Here is a 24,733-nt window from a genome sequence, read left to right on the forward strand (position 1 = left end):
CACATCTGCAAACAGGGAGATTGCAGCAGGGGTTGGGAACAGTTTTGTTGGCAATAGAGTCAGGTAGGTGACATAGATGAATCTGGATTTGAGAGTTCATAAGAATGAAACCAAGCCCAATCACAAATGAAACAAAGAGAAGTCTCCTTGGGAACCAAGCCAAAAGGTGAAGGATAGTGCCTCTCACAGCATTACCTGTCTAAAGACTAAATAGGTCCCTAACAGTTATTGTTTCAAGGCATCAAAAGGAAATATTTTCAGGACATTACAATGCCATTTGAATGAGGCTGTCAATATTCAGAATAACACTGGATGCACTGAAGCAGAGTTGTCATAAAATTATTTGCAAATTGCCAGATAATCTAAAAAACATGGAGGTGATACATCCAAGCATGTTTCAGGCTTTCAGGAGGGGTCTATATTGATATATGCATCTTTCTTGCATGCTGTTGCACTTGGATTGATTTCTCCTGTTGCTAAATGGAAGCTAAAGAAGCCCTACTGTTAGGTTCCCTTCTGCTCTTAAATGCTTCTGCTTTGAGGAGGTATGGCATGTTTTCTATGGAGTCATATCTGGCTGATTTAGGCAGTTGTAAAACTACATATAAGATTTTCTGAAGAGATCAGATGGGACCCTTTGTGCAGGTGAATGATACGTGCATAGTCAAAAGATACGTGCACTGTGAAGGATTGCACCTTGGCATCGACTCACCCATGTCTGGAGCCCAATGTCGCCTTTTCCCCTAGTGTTCTATGAGACCACTACCTAGCTAGGGCTTATGGGAGCCACAAACATTTTGGTTAGTGTTGCTCTGTTGTGATAAAAATTTCTTAATGTAGTCAGTGTGCATTAAAACCAGAAGATTTATGCAATTGGAAAGCAGATGTATTAGACACTTATTCAATGAGACCATATGTCTGATGCACATGCCAGAATAGGGAAAGGAGGGACCCATAGCAAATCCAGAAATCCTACCTCTACTGTATCCTATCAAATACTGTACCTATCAAATTTTGGTTATTCTCCAGAAGGAAGTTGAGTTTATAACTTAGACTCATAGAATGGTTTGGGTTGGAAGGAACCTCCAAAGGTCATCTTGTCCAATCCCCTGCAGTGAACAGGGACATCCTCCAGAAGATCAGGCTGCTCAGAAACTTGTCGAGCCTGACCTTGAAGATCTCCAGGAAAGGAACCTCAACTACCTCCCTGGGCAACCTGTTCCAGGGTTCCACCACTCTTACAGTAAAGAACTTGTTCCTAACATCCAATCTAAATCTACTCTTCCCTAATTTCAAACCACTGACCCTTGCCCTGTCACTGCAGGCCTTTGTAAACAGTTCCTCTCCAGCCTTCTTGTAGGTCCCCTTCAGAAACTGGAAGGTTGCTATTAGGTCTCCCCAGAGTTTATCTGGTTACATCCTCTAAAGGAGAAAACTTATATGAGGGTGGTGGAGCCCTGGAGCAGGCTGCCCTGAGAGGTGGTGGAGATTCCACCTCTGGAGTCATTCAAAACCTGCCTGGGTGCCATCCTGTGCAACCTATTCTAGGTGAACCTGCTGTAGCGGGGAGGCTGTATCAGACACTCTCCAGCCCCCACCATTCTGTGACTCTGTGACATGAGAAGAAATGGATCTAAGTAGGTTTTTCACTTGAAAAGGAGTCCTGTTTTCAAATATAAACTCTTTATGGTGCCTGACAATATAAATACAATTTTTCTCAGTATCCAGAGGACAAATCATAAAGTATGAGTTTGTTCTTGCAGATCTGAGCAATAAACATTTGAGCAGGCTTCTTTCCTGCTAAATCCTTCTCCAACCTGATCAGCATCTGGCTTCCTTGCTTTTAAAGAAGACAGCTTGCTTGCCAGGTGCTGTTGCTCCCACTTCCCCATCTCTACATGGCATAAAAGCGTCACTAGAAGGATTTATTTCTCATCAGGGCTTCAGTTCAAGAGCACTCAGTTAGTATTTTTGAGATCTTAACAGCAAGTTCATACTTGAGTACCTGTCTTTCTAACTTGCTGTAATAGCTCTGTAGTGCCAGAGATGGAAAAAATCTGCACCAAGGCAATAAATTGGGACCATATGAACTATGCACACCTGAGCTCTATCAGGGGCTTCACTTATATATAAATACCGTGAAAGACCCATTACTGAACTTCATGAGAGCTCACCCAAAGCTGGCAGCCAGGAGACCACTGATTACTTCCAGAAAATCACAGGTACTGTCCAGTTTGTCAGAATTTGAGCTTTGAAATCACAGAATAATAGAATCATTAAGTTGAAAAAGACCTTCAGGATCATCAGTTCAGTGTTAACACTACCAAGTCCACCATTAAACCTTGTCCCTCATCACCACTTCTACAAGATTTTTGAACACTTCCAGGGACAGTGACTCCACCAGCTCCCTAGGCAGCATGTTAGAATGCTTGACCACCTATGCAGCAAAAATTTTTTTCCTAATATCAAACCTAAACCTCCCATGGTGCAATTTGAGGCCATTTTCTTTCATCCTGCAACTTGTTACTAGGGAGAAGAAATGAATATCCACCTTGCTTCATTCTCTGTTCAGGGAGTTGTAGAGAGCAAGAAGGTCTCTTCTCAGCCTCCTTTTCTCCAGAATAAACAACCCCAGTTCCCTCAGCCACTCCATACCACACCTGTTTTCCAGACCCTTCACCAGTTTTGTTGCTCTTCTCTGGACATGCTCCAGTATCTCAGTGACTTTCTTGGGGCAAGGGCCCCAAAAATTATCTGCGTCCTTAAGGTGTGGCCTCACCAGCACTGAGTACAGGGGGACAATGGCTTCACTGGTCCTGCTGGTCACACTGTTGTTGAGCCAGGTCAGGATGCTGCTGGCCTTCAATTAGGCACACTCTAGCTCATCTTCAGCCAGCTATTAAGCAACACCCCCAGGTCCTTTTCTGCCAGGCAACTTTCCAGCCACTATGCCCCCAGCCTGGAGCATTCATGGGGTTGTTGTGACCTAAGTGCAGGATCCAGAACTTGGCCCTGTTGAATCTCATACAACTAGCCTCAGCCCATCTATTCAACCTGTCCAGGTCCCTCTGTAGATCCTGCGTTCAGTGATTGAAGACAAATCAATAACTAGTCCCACATTAAGTGACAAACTCCATTTAAGACATTTTTCAAGGATAAAATTAAGATACACAGTTGATTTAGGTGTCAGGAAAAACAAATAACATCAATTCAGGGACAAAGACCTGTTTATTTGTCTGGGCTTTTTTTCCTTGAGCTTGGACAAAATTAACATTTGCTAATAAGAATTCCTCTTACCTCTAGTAAAACACCAGAACCTGGTAACCATGGCACACCTTCTTGGATACATTAGTTCACCTGTGGCAAGTGCCTGACAGATGGGGAAGGCATTATCCCAGTTAATGACATTTCAAGAGCTGAGCTTTAGGTCATGGAGGGCAAGATTCACTTTGTTTGACTTCATTAAAAGGTTTCATGCTCCAGCAGGGTATTTTCCATTTCATAAAAACCAGCTTGCTCTCCAGCAAGTGTTCATGGGTGATTAACACTATTCACACATCAGTAAAATCTTCTTTTAGGAGAGCCAAGGACACAAACTCCCCTGCAGAGGTTCTGACCTAAAGCCCATTGAAGCTGATGAAAAGCCTTCCATTGACTCCAGCAGGCTGTAAATCATGCTTTTAAAGAGCTGCACCATGCTTAGTACTGCATCCTTAGTGCAAGATTCATCTCTTCTGCTTCTGTGCATGTCCCAGACTAAAATAACAGGGGTATCTGGATGAGAAGGAGCTCTGTTGTGTTGAGCAAAGCCATATCAGTATGTTACAAAGAAAACAAGCAAATCAAAACCAGCAACAAAGTCATATGATAGGCTTTAATTTTCAGTGGCATAAAGATGATAGCCAACAGACTTGGGCTGAGCCTTTCGGCTTCCATACTGAGATACTCTTGTACACTTTCACCACATCTCCAGCTTTTCATAGCAGCTTCAAAGCCATTTCTAGGAATGGGCTAGGGAGTTGGGCAGATTTGAACTTCATGAAGATCAGCAAGGGCAAGCATAGAGTTTTGCACCTAGGGAGGAATAATCCCCTGCACCACTGGAGAGAGAAAGTAGCTCCAGAGAGAGGGACCTGGGAGTGCTGATGGACAAGAAGTTCACCATGCATCAGCAGTCTCCTTTTATGAAAGTAAAGCAAGAAAGTAAATGGTCTCCTGGGATGCACAAAGAGTGTGACTGTCATTCAAGGGAGATTCTTCTCCCTCTCTACTCTACCCCAGTGACTCCAGTGGAGACTACATAGGTGCTGAGGCACCAGGAGCATCTCTTTTGAGGAGAGCCTGAGTCTTATGCTGTTTATCTTGGAGAAGAGCAGTCTGAGAGGGGATCTTCTCAATGCTGATAAATAGCTAAAGGGCTAGTGCCAAGAGGGTAGGGACAGACTCTTCTCAGTGGTACCCAGTGATAGGGAGCACAAAGTGGAACCCAGGAGGTTCCGTTTGAACATGAGGAAAAACCTCTGTGGTGTGAGGGTGCCGGAGCCCTGGAGCAGGCTGCCCAGAGAGGTTGTGGTGTGTAGTCTCTCTAGAGAGATTCCAAACCCACCTGGCCATTGTGATCCCTGGCGACCTTATGTTCAGGTGGACTCTTCTGTATTCAAGTTTATGCCCATTGCCCCTTGTCCTGTTACTGGGCACCACTGAAAAGAGTCTGGCCCCATGCTCTTGCTCCCCACCCTTTAGCTATTGATCAGCACTGAGAGATTCCCCTCTCAGGCTGCTCTTTCCCAAGCTAAACAGTTCCAAGTCTCTCAGTCTCTCCATCTCACAGAATACTCCAGGCCCCTCAGCATCTTTGCAGCCTCAAATGGACTCTCTCCAGTAGTTCCTTGTCTCTTTTGAACTGGGGAGCCCAGAACTCTGGGTAAGGCCACAGTACTCCAGCTGTGGCCTCACCAGGGCATAGTAGAGATAGAGGAGACCCTCCCTCCATCTGATGCCTCTTGAAATGACAAAAAAATTCCCATATCCTTTGTCCATGTCTTTCAATGGCTAAGTGCCATTCCTGTAAATCATTTGCAGTTCAAATTCTGCAAACTTCAGCATTTATCTTTGGCATCTTTGTGTCTAGATGAAAGACACGTTGGTGTCAGGTGCCATTCCTCTTCTCTGCTTTCTTACAGATGCTGTTTAAACTATCTTTTCATCTGTCTGTAAGAAGCTGAATGAATTGAACTAATTTAATTAACTGTCAGAAGTCCATTGTGAAGGGGGACTTTTTACAAGGGCTTGTAGTGATAGGATGAGGGCGAATGGTTTTAACTAGTGCAGGGAAGATTTAGATTGGATATTAGAGGGAAGCCCTTTACTATGAGGGTGGTGAGACACTGGAGCAGGCTGCCTAGGGAAGTGGTGGAGGCCCCATCCCTGGAGATGTTCAAGGTCAGGCTTGATGGTGCTCTGAGTAACCTGATCTACTTGCTTAGTGCAGGGGGGGTGAACTAGACAACCTTTAGAGGTGTCTTCCAACCCAGTGCATTCTATGATTCTCTCCAGAACTTCAACCACAGGTAAACATGCAAGCACTGCGACTGTAACCCTCTGATTTGTGTGTGTGTGCTAATAGGGCAATTCTGTTGCAAGTATATTCATTGCATTTCCAAGCAAGTTTTGCTTTAAAAAAAATATTTTTTGTTGTTGTAATTATTATTATTACTAGTGTAGACCTTCCTGCTGAAATGAATTATTCAAATTCTTTGGAGATCCATCACACCATATTGCCATGCTGCAATGGCAATTGCTCAGAATTCTGGTGCAGAAGAAAGGCAAACTCAGACCATTTTCTAGAGCAGAGCCGTATGTTACACCTGCATGTTTAATGCAGTAGCACTCAGCTCACTCATAGCTGCTGAGCTCTTTCCTCAATCAGAAGTCACAAGATAATGGGGTCTGCTCAGATTTGAAAACACAGGGGTTCCACCAAAAGCTGACAAACCTCCTGTTTGAGAGGAGAGATTTTGAAAATAAAGCTTCCACTGAGAGTGTCTCATTCCTGTAACCTTAAACTCCATCCATTTTCCAAATACAAAGAAATACAGACCCTGATCTTTGCATACATCAAATTCCCACCAAGCATAATGATGTTAAGGGTGTTGCAGAAGGCTGGCTGTTCAATTCACAAGAGTCTACAAATAACAGCAAGGAGCAGCAGACCAGAATTTAAATCATGTGCTTTGGAATCAGAAATGTATTAATAATTCACCAATTAATAATTTTCCTTCCTGTACTTTACTTTTCTTTCTTGTGCTCACAAGATAACTATGAGCTCCCAGATAAGTTTGTCCTTCACTGGATTTGCTAAGCTTCTTTATTTTACAGTTTGATTTACACAGGTAAAGGTAGCAATTATGGGTAGGCAGGAAGCTCATAAATGAGACATTTCTACTTCCCTTTGGTGCATGCTGGAGCTGGTCAGTGGTATCTGCCTCATCATGAGTACTGTGACTAGCTCTGGGCTCCCCAGTTCAAGGACAAGGAAGTACTGGAGAAAGTCCAGCAGAAAGCCACTAAGATATCTGCCTTATGAGGAGAGGCTGGGAGCCCTGGGGCTGTTTAGCCTGGAGATGAGCAGATTGAGGGGGAATCTTCTCAGTGCTGCTGAATAGCTAAAGGGCAAGTCTCAGGAAGATGGGGCCAGACTCTTTTTAGGACAAGAGGCAACAGGCATAAGCTAGAACACAGGAGGTTCCATGCAAACATAAGGAAAAAAATCTTCATTTTGAGGTTGCTGGAGACCTGGACCAGGCTACCCAGAGAAGTTGTAGAGTACCCATCTCTGGAGGCATTCAAAACCCACCTGGTAAGTCATCACATCCCCACTGAATCCCAGCTAGCTGAGAGTCAGACAAAATGTTTTCATAAACAAGAGCTTCTTTCACCAGTAAATGAGCTTCTTTCTTCAGTAAATGAGAGGATGGAATGTCCCTACACTGAAAATCAGAACATGGAGTCATAGTTTTCTCTTACTGGCAGTTAGACCGTCTTGGCAGAGACCCATCTTGGGGGAGCAGCTCACCCACTAGTTTCTTGGTCATAAAACCTGAGCCTGCCACCTTCCCCATAGCTGCTGCAGTGGGATACAGCCAGATGCTGAAGTACATATCTTTGAAATAGTGTTACTCTCTGCATCAGCTGAGAAAGTGTCAAACCTTAAGTCCTTTTGGAAGACTATTCATAAAGGCATTAAGATTGGAAAAGACCTCCAAGATCACAGAGTCCAACTATTAACCCTACACTGCCAAGTTCATCTTTCTGTGCAAAACCACTCTGCAGGAGAACTCCTTTACATGTTCTTCCTTCTTCTGCCATCTCTTGAGCAGAACCTGTACTGCTGGACTCAAGGGAATTTTTCAGCTGGCTTGGCCCAAACTTTGGCCATGTCTAGACCACCTACCATGATACCATAGAATGATAGAATGGTTTGGGCTGGAAGGAATCTTAAAAATCATCCAGTTCCAACCCCCTCCACCATGGACAGGGACAGCTTCCACTAGGCCACGTTGCTCAAGGCCCTGTCCAACCTGGCCTTGAACTTGGTCTGTGACTCAGAAGTGAAATGTGTGAGCAAAGGTCTGCAGAACTTAGCACCAGCTGTAGGCCCTCCTATTGCCTTCTTCTAGAATGTATTTCCAGTATTGAGAGTGTGTTTTCCTTGGCCTATATGATTGCTGCTCTGGCATAATTTTTTATTGGAATTAAAGAAACATAGAAAGAACAAAAGACTCACTAAGTGTTTTCAGAATCTAAAATTAAGTCTTAAAAAGTCAAAACTTAACATGAAATAGGTGCTTTCCATTATGTGGCAGCACACATTGGACAAATCAATGTCCTGTGAAAGTCATCTTTAGGTACCTGAAGTAGATCTCTTTAATTTTAATAACTTGGCATTATATGACCTGCTATTGCTTCTGTTAACATTTGTTGTAATTCATCTAGCAAAGAGAGCAATAAAAAGTCAACAGATATGTGGAAGAAGCATGAGAGAATTGCTTCAGCTGAAGGCAGCCAAACTAGATAGTGTCCTTTTCTTTATCAGTGCTTCTGTTACATTTGAGTTATGGATCTACATTTCCATTTCACTTTTATCCTGATTTTTCTATATGGTTTTTTTTTTCTCACAATGAGACGAATTCTCCATGATATTCTTTATCAGGGCAACAGCAGCCCCAGAAATATGTACAAGCTTCTTGCACATCAGGGATTCAGATTTTATAGACAAAACCCCAAAAAAGTTTCTATATTGGTTTTTTCCTGCCATATATCTATGGTTTTTTTCTGTGTCTGTATCCCACACTGAGTCATAGAATCATTAAGGTTGGAAAAGACCTCTAAGATCATCAAGTCCAACAATCAACCCAGTGCTACTATGGCCTCTAAAACACATCCCAAAGTGCCATATCTACACATTTTTTACTGCCTCCCTGGGCAGCCTGTTCCAATGCCTGACCACTCTTTTAATGAAGACATTTTTCCTAATATCAAATCTAAACCTCCCCTGGCTCAATTTCAGGCCATTTCCTCTTGTTCCATCAACTGATAGGAGGGAGAAGAAACCCACCACCACTTGGCTTCAACCTCCTTTGAGGGAGTTGTAGAGAAGGTCTCCCTCCAGCCTCCTTTTCTCTAGACTAAACACCCCCAGTTTACTCAGCTGCTCCTCACCAGACCTTGTTCTCCAGACTCTTTACCAGCTTTGCTGCCCTTCTCTGGACACGCTCCAGTACCTCCATGCCCTTCTTGTAGTGAGTGTATTGATCACTTGCCATACAAGCACATGTCTGCCATTTATATCTCTACCCAAATAAAGGAAAACATTTTGCCATGAAATATTGCAGCTTACAAGTGTTAATAAAACAAAAAATGGAAAAAGCAAAATCAGTGCATTAAAACAGATTTGGGGTGCTTCCTAAAAGAGTATTAACTATACCTCTGTAGAAATTTCATCTGAAGAGCTCAAAGCACACTGCAAAGCTTGAATTCATCTGATGTAATGCTGGTGATTTATGTGATCTGTGTTCCAGATGAGCAGTGAGGCTGCAGGAATGGTGACTGTCTAATCCAGGAAAAAATTCTGGGTCTACAGTCCTGCCTTTTTGATTGAATCCACTGTTCATTTACAGCCTCTGCCTTGTCCCTGCTCTGGCACTGCTCTGAGCCACAGTAACCTGGTCAAAGACCTAACCTGACAGAATAAAATTAACAACAAAAATCAGTGAAGCACTAGTGCCACACCAAGGAATGAACTGAATTGCAGCAAGAGCAGCTGTGATCATAGAATTACAGAATCTATTCAGTTGGATACCTTTAAAATCATCAAGTACAACCGTTATCTAACTCTTCCAAAGCTGGTCCTAAACCTCAGCACCACGTTTCTGCCTCTTTGAAACGCCTCCAGGGATGGGCATTCAACCATCTCCCTGGGGAGTCTGTTCCAGTCGTTGGGAACCGTTTCAGTCAAGAAGTTTCTTTTACTATCCAACCTAAACCTCCCCTGGTGCAACTTGAGGCCATTTCCTTTTGTCTTGTCACTAGTTACTAGGGGCTCAGCCTAAAGGAAGTCCTAATACCTCCTTTTTGATTCTCACACTCAACTTTCTGCTTCCTTCTACATTACTGTTGTGCTTGGGATGAGCTCCAGCACTTGCACCCAACTTTATTTTTCATCTTGGGTTCTTACTTTGTAGGCATTTTTGAGCAGTAAGCTTCCTTTTGTTATGCAATAATGCAGCAGGGGTCACAAAAAGCCCTTGTTCAGGATTAGAGAAGCTTTTTAATGCAAGTGCTAAGTCATGGTAATAATGCAGACTAGAAACACTATGTTGGTCATGATGATAAGACAACCCCTGCTTTATCCTGCCATGAGTGAAGTCAATAGTGGAGCTGTATGGACTGCAGGCAGTGTGAGATCCAGCCTTGCAGCATTGATATTCCATACCATTTTGAACATTTGTTTTTTAAAGTCCTTTCAGTGTACTCTCAGCAAGGGGTGGCTGACACCCCATCAGGATGTGTTGCCATTCCACAGGACTTGGACAGGCTGGAGAGTTGGGCAGAAGGAATCTCATTAATTTCATCAGGGCAAATGTAGAGTCCTACATCTGGAGAGGAATAACGCCCTGCACCAGTGTAGGTGAGGGAATGACTTGCTGGAAAGTAGATCTTACAAGAGGGAGCTGGCAGTTCCAGTTGGAAAACAAGTTCAAGATGAGTCACCAGTGTGCTCTTGTGGTATCCTGGGCATTAAGAAGTGTGTGACCAGCAGGACAAGGCAGGTTCTCCCCTCTCTCTACTCTGCTCTGGTGAGACTGCACCTGGAGTATTGTGTCTACTTCTGGGCTCCTCAGTTCAAAAGAAGGAGGGAACTACTGGAGAGAGAGGCCAATGGAGGCTACAAAGATGCTGAGGGCACTGGAGCATCTCTGTGAGGAGGAGAGACTGGGAGACTTGGAACTATTTAACCTGGAGACAAGCAGCCTAAAAGGGGATTGTCTCAATGCTGATCAATAGCTAAAGGGTGGGGGGCAAGAAGGTAGGGCCAGACTTTTATCAGTGGTGGCCAGTGACAGGACAAGGAGCAATGGGCACAAACTGGAACACAGGAAGTTCCACCTGAACATAAGGAGATACTTCTTTGCTGTGAGGATGCTGGAGCCCTGGTGCGGGCTGCCCAGAGAGTTTGTGGAGTCGTTTCCTCTGGAGAGATTCCAAACCCACCTGGACATTTTGTGTGCCCACCTGGGCAACCTGCTGTGGGTGACCCTGCTTTAGCAGAGGGATTTGGACTAGATGATCTCCAAAGGTTTCTTCCAATGCCCACCATGTCATCATTTTATGATTCAGCATAAAGAGAGACCTCGGGTTTATGGCAGTATAGACCCAGAGGCTGGGCTGACAGTGCTCAGATGTAGATACAGCCCAGGGTGAATGCACCACGCATTTGTGTACAAGCCTTCTGTAGATCTCGTTACATTTCCTTCCTAGGCAAAAAAGGAGGTGCAGGCATTATGTGTGCCCTTAGATTGATCCATCTGTTAATCACAACACTCCTGTCAAGATTAGTTTTATTATCTACATGAGCAGTAATTTAAAAGCAGTAGCATTTTCTTCAACTTCTGCTGAAACCTCAGCAACACCAGATAAAGACAGGCTGCCTTGGTGAGACGTGACTTGAGAAATGAAACTGCAACTTCCTCCAAAGCTGCCATCTCTGCTTTCATCTCTGCAGTGCTCACAGCCACACTCTGTGTTTGTATTGAGCTCTAAGGCAAGTAATGAGTTTTTGAAGGAAAGGAGCCATAATGAAACATCTCCAGGATGATTTAAAAACCGTAATTTATTACAAATTCATTACAGCAACCTCTGTGTATGTAGAGGTTTTATTTAATTTTTGTTAAATAATGTAAGAGATCTATTTTATATGTATATATCTCATTTGACGCTGGTAATTCCTTTTTTATTCTGTGTCTTATGTTAAACTGATAGCCCAGGATGGCACACAAAAACGAGGCTGCTTGGTTTCAGCTGCTTAGCCTTCAGCACCCACTGGATGGCAATCACGTACAACTTTGGAAAGAGCACAGCTTGCTCCTTTCACTTGCTGGTCTAAAAAAAATAATTACCCCATCATAGAATTGCTTTGCTGGAAGAGACCTTTAAGATCATCAAGCTGTCAACCCAACACCACCACGGCCATTAAACCATGTCCCAAAGTTCCCTGTCCATGTGTTTCTTGAACATCTCCAGGGATGGTGACTCCACCACCTCTCTGGGCAGCCTGTTCCAATACCTGACCACTCTTGCAGTAAAGAAGTTTTTCTTAATGTGCAACCTAAACCTCCCCTGGTGCAGCCTGAGGCCATTTCCACTCATTCTATCCCCTGACACTAGGGAGAAGAGACTAAAACCCACCTCACTATAGCCTCCTTTCCAGGAGTTGGAGAGCAGTGAGGTCTCCCCTAAGCCTCCTCTTCTGCAGGGTGAACAACCCTAGTTCCCTCAGCTGCTCATCACCAGACCTGTTCTCCAGACCCCTCAGCAACTTCATTGCCCTTCTCTGGGCCTCCTCAGGCACCTCAATTTCTTTCTTATAGTGAAGGGTTCAAAACTGAACCCAGTACTCAAGGTGTGGCCTCACCAGTGCTGAGCCCAGGGGGCTGATGTAGCCCTGGTTCTACTGGCCACACTATTCCTGATCCAGGCTAGGATGTTCTTCATCTTAGGCTAAAGTCTAGGTTAAATGCCCATAAAAAACCAACTTGTTTGTATTGGGTAATGCTAGATTAGAACAAAGACAAGCAATAAAAGCAAGCAGACAGAAATCTCACTATTCTCTCACTGTTTGTTGTCTTGTGGATTAGAGAAGGGAGCAGCTCAAAGCTGGCCATGGGACAAGAGATGCAGAGCTGGCAGTGGAGAAGGAGTTGGCTCCATCATGAATCAGAAAAGCTTGACCCTACTGATGGTAAGGCCAGGAAATCATAGAATCATAGAATGCATCGAGTTGGAAGGGACACTCAAAGGTCCTTAAGCAACCTGTTCCAGTGTCTCATCACCCTCACTATAAAGAATTTCTTTCTAATATCAAGTCTGAATCTACCTTCTTCCAGCTTAAAGCTGCTCTCCCTTGTTCTATCATAACAAGCCCTTGTAAAAAGTCCCTCCCCAGCTTTCTTGTAGCCCCCTTCAGGTGCTGGAAGGCTGCTATAAGCTCTGCCCAGAGCTTTCTCTTCTCCAGGCTGAACAGTCCCAGCTCTCTCAGCCTGTCTCCATAAGGTCTAAATTTATAGCCTTAAGTTTAACAAGCATATTGGTAAATATCACAACAGTTCTGAGCCATTCCTATTTGTTTTCTGAAATAAGAAGGGACTATTTTTTTCACCTGGTATGCCAGTTGCTCCCACTAATAACAGGTCTGGCACTTCTGATGATGTTGGCTGATGGAACACTGATTTCCCTTCTACCAGGGAAGCTAATAGCAAGCACTTAGCTAGAGTTTGTACTTAGCAGTGTAAGTTAAGTGCTGTGTTAAGGTGGCGATTTGTTTTGCATTTTAACTCTTTGCATTCTCTTGAGTACACTCTTTCCAAAAGAACTCTTTGTGATTGGAAAGCATACATTTCAGAATTCAGGTGAAATATATATTTTTCTTCTTTATTAAGAATCTGAGAAAAGCTGTTCAGGATACTCTGAAGAAACTTCTTAGGTTTCAAGAAGATGTAACTAGGTTTTATGCATATATTTAGCTCAAAAGTCTACAATTCAAAATTGGGATGTAGACTGTAGACATGCTAATAAACATTCATGACCTACTTTTAAATAGTTAGTGTTGAAAACTTAGTTAGGATCAATTAAAAGTAATTTCTGAGCATGGGTATTTGCTAGACCTCTTCTGTCATCTGTAGAGAACATTTTCCCTGAGGGGAGACCTCACTGCTCCCTACAACTACCTGAAAGGAGGTTGTAGTGAGGTGGGTGTTGGTCTGTTCTCCCTAGTATCATGTGATAGAACAAGAGAAAATGGCTTCGAGTTGCACCAGGAGAGATTTAGGTTGGCTATTAGGAGAAAATTCTTTCCTGAAAGAGTGGACAGGAATTGGAACAGGCTACCCAGGGAAGTTGTGGAGTCACCATCCCTGCCATTGTTCAAGAAATGTGTGGACATGGCATTTTGGGACGTGGTTTACATAGAATACATAGAATACATAGAATAAACCAGGTTGGAAGAGACCTTCAAGATCATCGCGTCCAACCCATCAACCAATCCAACACCGCCCAAGCAACTAACCCACGGCACCAAGCACCCTGTCAAGTCTTCTCCTAAAAACCTCCAGTGATGGCGACTCCACCACCTCCCCAGGCAGCCCATTCCAATGTGCAATCACTCTTTCTGTATAGAACTTTTTTCTAACATCCAGCCTGAACCTCCCCTGGCGCAGCCTGAGACTGTGTCCTCTTGTTCTGGTACTGCTTGCCTGGGAGAAGAGACCAACATCCGTCTGTCTACAACCTCCCTTCAGGTAGTTGTAGAGAGTAATAAGGTCACCCCTCAGTCTCCTCTTCTCCAGGCTAAGCAACCCCAGCTCCCTCAGCCTCTCCTCGTAGGGCTTATGTTCCAAACCCCTCACCAACTTTGTTGCTCTTCTCTGGACTCGTTCCAGCAAGTCAACATCCTTCCTAAACTGAGGGGCCCAGAACTGGACACAGTACTCAAGGTGCGGCCTAACCAGTGCAGTGTACAGGGGCAGAATGACCTCCCTGCTCCTGCTGGCCACACTGTTCCTGATGCAGGCCAGGATGCCATTGGCCCTCTTAGCTGCCTGGGCACACTGCAGGCTCATGTTCAGTCTACCGTCGACTAGCACCCCCAGGTCCCTCTCAGCCTGACTGCTCTCCAGCCACTCTGACCCCAGCCTGTAGCTCTGCATGGGGTTGCTGTGGCCAATGTGCAGAACCCGGCACTTGGATGTGTTAAATCTCATGCCGTTGGACTCTGCCCATCTGCCCAGCCTGTCGAGGTCCCTCTGCAGAGCCTCTCTACCCTCCAGCAGATCAACTCCTGCCCCCAGCTTGGTGTCGTCAGCAAATTTACTGATGATGGACTCGATGCCCTCGTCCAGATCATCAATAAAGATGTTAAAGAGCATGGGGCCCAGCACTGATCCCTGGGGCACACCACTGGTGACTGGCTGCCAGCTGGATGTGGCACCATTCACTACCACTCTCTGGGCTCGGCCCTCCAGCCAGTTCCTAACCCATCTCAGTGTGCTCCCATCCAAGCCATGGGCTGACAGCTTGGCCAGGAGTTTGCTATGGGGAACGGTGTCAAAGGCCTTGCTGAGGTCCAGGTAGACTACATCCACAGGCCTCCCCGCATCCACCAGGCGGGTCACCTGATCATAGAAGGAGATCAGGTTGGTCAGGCAGGACCTGCCCTTCCTAAACCCATGCTGGCTGGGCCTGATCCCTTGGCCATCCTCTAAGTGTTGTGTGATTGCACTCAGGATGACCTGCTCCATAATCTTTCCTGGCACTGAGGTCAGGCTGACAGGCCTGGAATTCCCTGGCTCATCCAACCGGCCCTTCTTGTGGATGGGTACCACGTTGGCCAGCTTCCAGTCAGCTGGGATCTCTCCAGTGAGCCAGGACTGATGAAAAATAATGGAGAGTGGCTTGGCCAGCTCATCTGCCAGCTCTCTCAGCACCCTAGGATGGATCCCATCTGGTCCCATGGTTTAATGGCCACAATGGTGTTAGGCTGATGGTTAGACTCGGTGATCTTAGAGGTCTTTTCCAAATGAAACAATTCTATTATTCTTGTCAGGGCTTTATGGGACAATGCAGAGAAGAGACGATCTCTCAGTATTCCAGGTTACTGGGGGAATTCAGCCCTTCAGTTCTACACTATCTACCATCCATTTACTTTTAACCACTGAACTGAACATTTGCAGTATCCTGAAAGTAATCCAAGGGAATAATATTTTGAAATTTAAAATATGGCCCCAAACATGCATGTCCTTTCCTGTTATGGCTTCTCCAGAATTACTTCTGCAGTCTGCTATACCCTCCAAAATCTTAAATCCCATCCATGAGTTTCTATCCTGTTTTGTGCCAAGGTAAGGCCAGAATAAAATAACCTCTTGTTGTTCTATCCTCTTTAAGCCTGTACAATAAACACACAAAGCTGAGAAAACAAATGACAACAGCAAAGATTACAAATTCACCCCAGTTACCTTTCTGACATGTGAGCATCAAAACTCTTTTGAGGTGTACTGAACTATCTTAAAAGTGTTATGACTAAGTGTAGGCAGTTTAATTTAATCTTCTTTCTTCATATTTTTCTGCTGAACAGTTAAAAACCAGGGAAACCCATGCTAAAGTAATATAATGATTGTGGGGGACAGTGTAATGCTATCAAGGACAATATTAGTTTCCTGTAGAATAGAGTATTTAGCTACCTTGATTACTCTGGAGTTTATTAAGGTTTCACTAGGTGTCATCACAGTTAATCTGAACAAGAAGGAAATAAAAAGCATGAAGTGCAAAAAAAAAAAGAAAAAGAAAAAAGAAAAAAAGTCTGTCTTAATAGTTTCTGACTTTTTTTAGAGAGAAGAAGAATGCCTCACACTGCATTAGTCTCAGATCGTCAGCTGCGGAAGTGTAGCTTTAGCAGTACCATAGATTCCAAATGGAAAGCTGATAGGAAATTAATAAAGTGTTACACTGGTGATACTGACACTGTTGTGATTTTTAGCAGCTATCCTGCAGAACACAGAATCACAGAATTACTGAGGCTGGAAAAGACCTCTAGTCCAGCCCATGCTAGAACAAAGAGATGTCCAATAGACATTTAGTCCAATTGACTGAGAGGGGATCTTATTAATGTTTAGAAGTATCTGAAGGGTGGGTGCCAAGAAGAAGGGCCCAGTCACTTTTCAAATTGTGTCCTGTGGCAGGACCAGGGCAACAGACACAAATTGGAACACAGAAGGTTTTATCTCAACATGAGGAAGAACCTCTTTAAGTGTGAGGGTGACAGAGCACTGGAACAGGCTGCCCAGAGAGGTTGTGGAGTCTCCTTTTCTGGAGACTTTCAAGACCCACATAGATGTGTTCCTGTGTGACCTGCCTTACGTGATCCTGCTTTGGCAGAATCCTTGGACTCAATGATCTCTAGATGTTACTTCCAACCCCTACCATTCTGTGATTCTATTAGTATAGGCCTTGGGAACAGTGGAGATGTCAGATACAGAAGGAAGGGCATTAGCTGTTCTTGTCCTTTTATCAAAATGGAAACAGAGAGAGTTGTAAGTGGTGGTGTAAATTTCACAAGGCAGACATAATTCAGTAGCACTTTAAGAAGGTGGATCAGTTCATAAAGACTCATCATTTGTTTTCTTTTTGCCCAGCTTGATCACTATCCTCCAACAAGTTACAGCCTGCCAGCAGCATCTGACATTCAGTTCAATTCTCCAAAGGCACTGTTCCTAGGAAAAGTTATAGGTAAGATTTCATTTTATACCCGCTTCTTTTCTTAGCTGTTTTCAGAGAATACTGACAAATGTGAGCACAGGGAATGGTGAATGTGTCTCATGTTTGTAGCAGGTTGTTTGACACACATCATTCTTGAGTTGGAGTTACACCTACAGGGAGGGTTCACCTTGGCACATAGGTTGATGTGCGTGCAAATAACTGATTGCCTAAAGCATGTAAAATGTATATGGGTGAGGAGATACTTCCAACATCGTACTTGTGAAGTCTGGTTACCTTCTCAGTGCCAGGTGGAGGGGAAGCCATTGAGACCTCTGCTTCTACATGGAGATGCTGAAATAATTTGGAATGTTATTGTTCACTGAGAAGTCACCTTGTGTTTTGTGTAATGCCTGTATCCATGCAGCCAGGCTTTTTATCCCAGCGCATCCTCTTCTGACATAACTATCACCACTCTGGCAAATCTCCCACTTCCTCACAGTGAGGCCCACCAGTGAGGTTCTGTGGAGGTCTGCAACAGACACCCCAGCACTCATCTATACATTTTTCTGTTCTGTATGTTTTTTCATTCACTTTAAGGATCTCACCATTATTTCCAGTGCAGCAGCTTCCTGGCCAGGAATTCAAGGTCCAGTACAGATGAATCTTAAACTGCCTTTGCATCATTTTTACTTTCCCATTGCTTACTTTTTCCACTACTGACATCACACTTGAATTTCCAGGGTTGCTCAATTCAGGAATCAATTATTCCCCTGACATCTACAGCTTTTAAGGAAGGCTTTTTCCCTTTTTCAGAGATAAGATGGTATTGATATATTTCCTCTAAGTGCTTTATGTGTGGATGTGGTTGCTTGAACTGCAGTGGAGGGTTTAAGTGTTCTTTGTTTAGGGGAGTAAGGCAGTAAGCTGTGAACCCTTCAAGTGGAAAAGTGATTGACCATATAGCTAATGTGGCTTCTGAAGAGACACTTTTCCATGTATTTCATTAAAATTTGACACGTTGAGCTTCTGTGAAATAGGAAACAAAAAGCCTTTCAAGTGGTTGATTAGCAAGACAGATGAACTCTTTTCTGCTTCTCTCCAGGTCAGATCCCTAGACAGCACAATCTGATTTTTTGGTGACTCCCTGGAAAGTGGGTGCATTCCCACCTCACTGCATGGGATTAGGGCAATGGGACTGAAGCTGACTCTGCTTCAGCCAGGCTGCTGGCTTCTTCATTCATTAATTCCAAGTGAGGAGACAGAGGACTTCAGGTGGAGCATTCAGCAGCTGGAATAACTATGTAGGCAATAAATGGCCTTTGAGTATTTCTTGCTAGGTGACTGTAAACAAATATAACAGCAGAAGGGTGTTGCTTTGTCCATCTTCCATAATGGATTCATTGTCACTGAGGTCCTGTTTCCTTTGATACGGCTCTGTAATAGTTCATGTGCCTGCAGAAGTACCACCACATGGCAGTACTGCATCCACAGCTCAGCCCTGTAAATAAGCTAAAATCCAACTCAAAAATGGCCCTTTTCTGGCTCTTCTAATCAAGTACGGCTTTGGAGGAGTCTGAGCAAGGACTGGGAAAGAGAGGGAATAGAGATTAGCATATAAAAAGAGCAAAGATGGCAGTGTAAGCCACAAGTGATGTTCCCCAGGGCTCAGTATTGGGACAAGTTCTGTTTAATATCTTTATCAATGATCTGGAGGAAGAAATTGAGTTAATCCTCAGTAAGTTTGCAGATGACACTAAGATGGGAGGGAATATTGATCTGCTGGAGGGTAGGAAGTCTCTACAGAGGGACCTGGACAGGCTGGACTGATGGGTAGAGGTCAATGGGATGAGATTCAACAAGATGAATTGCTGGATCCTGCATTTGGCTCACAACAACCCCATGAACACTCCAGGCTTGGGGCAGAGTGGCTGGAAACCACCCAGGAAAGAAAGACCTTAGAGCATTTATTGACAGCCAGCTGAACGTGGGCCAGTGTGTGCCCAACAGCAACAGCCAACAGCATCCTTGCCTGGATCAGCAATAGCGTGACCAGCAGGATCAGGGAAGTCATTGTCCCCGTGTACTCATTCATTACTGATGAGGCCACTTCTTGAGTCCTGCATTCAGCTTTGGAGCCCTCATTTCAAGGACACTGAGATGCTGGAGTGTGTCCAGAGAAGGGCAACAAAGCTGATGAATGGTCTAGAGAGAACAGGTCTTGTGAGGAGCAGCAGAAGGAACTGGAGTTGTTTAGTCTGGGGAAAAGGAGGCTGAGAAGAGACCTTCTCACTCCCTGAATGGAGGTTGGAGAAAGGTGTGTGTTGGTCTCATCTCCCAAGGAACAAGTGACAGAATGAGAGAAAATGGTCTCAAGTTGTCCCAGGCTGGATATTAGAAGAAACTTCTTGACTGGAAGAGTTATCAAAGACTGGAACAAGGGTGCCCAGGAAGGTGGTGGCATTCCCATCCCTGGCAGCATTTAAGAGTTGAGTGGCATAGTTTATCACTAGATGATCTCCAGAGGTCACTTCCAACCCCCACCATGCTGGAATTCTGTGATTGGCATCATTAGCACTGGCAGACATGGACATAATCTGCAATGAATTTAATGTTAATCAAAGAAATTATTGAACCAAATGCCAGTTTAGAGGTAGGTCTCTGATACTTTGAGGTACTTTGCTCAGCTCTTAAATTTGGATCCTAGAAGATAATGCAGAGCTGTAAATAGAGAGTGAATCATCCCAATACATTATGAATAATTCTTCTAGCACACATCTTTGACATGCATCTACTTCTACCTCGAGATCATAATGAGGTTAGCACCCTACTGTATATATCAGCATTGTGGCAGTCAGTGCTCCACAGCTCCACAGCCTGAGTTTGCTCCATGGTTCTCCTTCATTTTGCAGTGCAGACAATCTCAGTGCAAGGTATTTTGTGCTAGCTGCAAATGAGCAGAAAATAGCTAGCATGCAGTAAATTAATCCACTTGAGGTTGGTTTGACAGATGGATTTGATGATCTTAGAGGGTTTTTCCAACCTTAATGATTCTATGATTCAAAGATCCTTCCATTAACTTTTGACTCCCATCCTTCAGACTCCCATTTTTCATTTCTCAGCCCCTGTCTCTGACTTTGTAGCTGGTGGCTGCCCTCTCATTTGTTTATTGCATTTTTATGTGTAAAAAGACTTCACTGATTACTAGTCTTCAATTCTTCTGTCATCATTCAACATCTCCAGAAGGTCAACCACCTGTTTGGTTTTTTTTCTTCATGCTCTTCTAGCATGCACATCAGCCTCTAACAGAACATATATGAGTCTCCTAGTTCCTGAATTATGAACTTCTTTTCCTTTGTGCTTTCAGGTGTCATATAAAACACTCTACAGAATATTGTGGAGAAAATAATTCCATTCCAAAGTATGCAACTATTGGATCTGAGGAAAACAAACAAACAAACAACAACAAAACCCCCCACACCAAACAAACCCCCCAAACTGGAATTGTAAAGGCATTTCATGTGGTTGGTACCATTTTGAACAGAGTATCATCAAATGGTAGAGCAGGTCTAGAAGAGACCACAAAGATGATCAGTGGGCTGGAGTCCCTCCCTGGTGAGGACAGGCTGTAAGAGTTGAGGTTGTTCAGTCTGGAGAATGGACAGCCTGGGGGGACCTTATAGTGGCCTTCTGTACCTGAAAAGGGCCTACAGGAAAGCTGATGAGGGACTTTTTACAAGGGCTTGTAGTGATAGGACAAGAGAGAATGGATTGAATCTGGAAGAGGGTAGATTTAGACTAGATATTAGGGCAAAATTCTTTGCAGTAAGGGTGGTGAGACTTTGGAACAGGTTGCTCAGGGAGGTTGTGGATGCCCCCCTCCCTGAAGGGGTTCAAGGCCAGGTTGAACAACCTGGTTCAGTGGGAGATGTCCCTGCTTATGGCAGGGTTGGAACTAGATGATCTTTAAGGTCCCTTCCATTCTATGAGTCGATGAGTTTGCACAGCTCTTATCTGACATTCAAACTCATGTGTTAACATGATTTAAAAGTAATGGAGTTAAATGAAAACTTAAATGTAGAGTGACCTTTTCCTAAATTCTGTATTTTATTAAGGTGGCAAGTCTTAGTTGTACAACCTTAGTTGTACAAGAGAGGAACTATTTCACCTGTGGAGTGTAATGTCAAGTACTAAATTATTTCAAATTCACTCTTTTTAAAATCAAAAAGGGGAGCTGACATGATCACCAAGAGCATCAGTAAAACCTTCTGTTTGCCCTGTAGAATTATAATGGCATAGACAGCAGCATTGGAGAGCTGAGAGAACCTTCAAGGCTTGTGAATCAAAGCTAAGTGTTGCACTGAAAGCCAAAGGCATACCTGAAGTGGAAAGAGAAAGCATGTTATCATTTTCCTCCAAGTGTATGTGAAGGGGAAAAAAAGAAACAAAACACCAAAACTAAGAGATCTTCCCATTTAATAATACAGAAATTGAAAAAAACTTGTCTTTGCTAGGCACAAGTCTTGAAATTTTGCATCATTTTACCTAACATGGGCAACCTCTGCCCATGGCTCCAGGTAGAGAACATTGAAAAGCCATGTGAATATGCACCCATGTTTTGAGCAAAAATAGCTGTGGAAATATCCATTCTGACCACATTTTTTTGGTTGAGGGTGAAGGTTATTTACATGCCATTCCTTGTAAGGATAGGTAAGGCAATGATGTCCAATTCAAAATGCCTTGTTTCATTAATATGTTGGAATAAATATAGTAGCAATATTCCTCTGCTCCCATTCCTTTGAGAGCCAATCTGCATTATGTTTCCTCCTCAGAAACCCTTCCACAATGTCTTTAACCCAGCCTCTAGATTAGGCTGAATTTAAAAGATTGGATATTAGGAAAAATGTCTTCACTGGAAGAGTGGTCAGGCATTGGAACAGGCTGCTGAGGAAGGTGGTAAAGTCTCTGGAGGTCATGGAGGTGTTGGGTAGAAGGCTGGACTTGATGATCTTAGAGGTCTTTTCCAACCTTAATGACGGTATGATTCTAGGATAGGATAGGATAGGATAGGATAGGATAGGATAGGATAGGACAGTACTAGGGATGTTGCTTTTGAATAGCTTTCTGAATTAGGGTCAGAAATCTTCAACAGCATAATTGGTATCACTAATGGCTTTTGGTGTTGCAGTTTGGTTGTTTATTCTAATATTGAATGTGGCATATTTGTACCAGTGTTATGCCATTGACCATGACAGTTACTGAACCTCAGATTTAGATGCCATAATAAAAACTCTATTTAATCTGCAGGATAGTGGCTAGTTCATAAACATCTCATTTAAATCCAACAGGAATAAACCCACATCTTTACAAATTCCTTTTAGAGAAGCTTGTTTCCTCACCCATAAATGTACACCACTGTCCAGAAATGTCTCCTTTATGACTCCATGAGCTTATAAATCTATTTCATGATTCTCAGCCACCAGAATATCAGGGTTGTACTCCACTTGCAAATAGAATCATCAAATCGTTTCAGTTGGAAGACACCTTTAAGATGATCAAGTCCAACCTTCAGCTAAAATCCCCATCACCACTAAAACATGTCCCAAAGTGCCATATCCACATGTTTTTTGAACACCTCCAGGGCTGGTGACTCCACCACCTCCCTAGGAAACTTATTCTAGTTAAGTAAGGTTACAGTCATGACAGAAAGCTGGTAAAAGCTGTATGAGCCTCCTTTGCCCTAATCTCCATGCTGAAAGGTATACTGTCTACAGGGGTTCTTTCTGTGGGGAGAGGTGGTAAGGGGTTACCAGCAGTAGAAACTTCAACCAGAAGGAATGTGTAGGAGAGCAGAAAGGAAGAGTGGGGTAAGCAGCTCAGCAGCTACTGCTGATCTGTAGGGACACAGCTGGGTATCTCTCTCATGTCACTTTCCCATCGTGGTTACCACAGCACCATCATTCAGTGCCTCTCTGAAGACTAGTTCCCATCTTAAAGGAAACCTGAAACACACACTGTCCCAACAGAGATGAAGAACTGGCAGAAGACACTCAGGTGGTTCTGATAACTTTTAAAGCTGAAACAGATGGGTTTGTTCAATCTTGAGAAGAGAAGGCTTCAGGGAGACCTTATTGCCATGTACCAGTACATAAAAGTTGGCTGCCTGGAGAATGGAGACTTCCTTTGTACAAGAAGTACCATGGAAAAGACAAGGGATGATGGGTACAAGTTACTGCTGGGGAGATTCCGATTGGACTCCAGAGGAAAATGATTCACCTTTAGAACAGTTAAGACATTGGAGTCATCACTGAAGGGAAAGCAGTGGATTCCTCTGGACTGCACACATTTAAGACTCAGCTTGACTGGGTACTGGGCCATCTCATTTCAGTTAGACTATTACCCAGAAAGGTTGGACCAGATGATCCTTGGGGTCCCTTCCAACCTGGCATTCTATGATTGTATTTTAGAGGATTTAGTACTTCAGTTAATTTCAACACACAGGTTGCAAGGAGCAACACTAAGATTTCCTAGCACAGAAATTCTCACACATGCAACTGTCTTTGGAGTACCTGAGTCTCCCCACATAATTCAGTTTTGCCAGATTTCTAAGAACTATGACAGAGGTGTATTGACAACAACCATCTTCTCCCCACCTCAACCTACCAATCCACGTCACCCAGAGGCTTGAATCAACCACCTGATTTTTAATATCTCAAATTAAAGTGGTTGTTCTAAGTGCTTGAATGTTGTGATGTGAAAAGATCTGAAAGCAGTAGCATTACTTTCATAAAACCCATGACCAAAACAAACCAAACCAAACAAAAACCCAACCCAATAAAACAGCAAAACCCCCCAAACCTAACAAAACAGTAAGAAGAAACCCCAAACAAGAGAGGCAAAGTAGAAAAACAGAATTAAAGATATATTTGATGAAAATACTTGAAATGAAATAGGAAAGAAGGAAGCAACTGAAACATAAATGAAAAGGATGTGGGAAAACAGTGGTGAATAAGGAGGATGGGGAGAAAACACTGAATGGGAAACCACAATCGATAGACAGTGACCTGTATCGATCAAATCGGCATCAAATACTTGAACAGAAACCTCTTGAGGCATATGGTGCCAAACACGTCGTAGAACACCAAAAGCTTTACTCCAGAAAAGCCATCCAGTTCTATTTAAAATCTGCATTTCTTAAGCTGACTTCCCAAAAGACCTCTGCTCATTTTATGAAGAGCTTTTTTCTTTAATTCTTCAGGTCATGGAGTTCTTTTTTCTCATACTTAGTCTCTGGTGTCATCTTATTCGTACCGCAAAGGATTCAGCACCTTGGGACACCAAAGATTTGGCTTCTTTGCTCTAATGGTTTAATGTGTGTGTATTTTGTAAGTAAAACTTCCTCTCTGATGGAGATTGATTTTTGTATGGCTTTTTTAACTATAAATATCTATAAGCTAAGCACAAAATTCAAATGCAATGATGTCAAGCAGACTGTAGAAGGAAACCTATTTCTTCCTAGAATGGGTGCATGCACCAGCATACTAAAGACCTCAGCTTCTTTATCAATTCAAATACCATTTTTCACCTTCCAGCTGAATCTTAGCTGAATATTCTTCCATTCTGGAGATTTTACAGTTCATGCATTTCTTTATATAGTAATTAAATACCTAATTTTCTAGCTGAGTCTCGGGTTTAGATCTAATATTTT

At 43.4% G+C, this 24,733-nt stretch overlaps 1 protein-coding gene across 1 annotated transcript in view; it reads left to right on the plus strand.

Moving 5' to 3' along the window:
* Positions 1 to 24,733, plus strand: part of CNTNAP2 (contactin associated protein 2) — a 1,034,004-nt gene that overhangs the window by 967,889 nt on the left and 41,382 nt on the right. The window contains exon 21 of the mRNA XM_054160987.1: positions 16,965 to 17,058. Coding sequence (XP_054016962.1) covers positions 16,965 to 17,058 — 94 coding nt within the window. The remainder of the gene's footprint in view (positions 1 to 16,964; positions 17,059 to 24,733) is intronic.

The sequence above is a fragment of the Dryobates pubescens genome, chromosome 4 (assembly GCF_014839835.1).
Source record: "Dryobates pubescens isolate bDryPub1 chromosome 4, bDryPub1.pri, whole genome shotgun sequence".
In the NCBI taxonomy this organism is placed as follows: Eukaryota; Metazoa; Chordata; class Aves; order Piciformes; family Picidae; genus Dryobates; species Dryobates pubescens.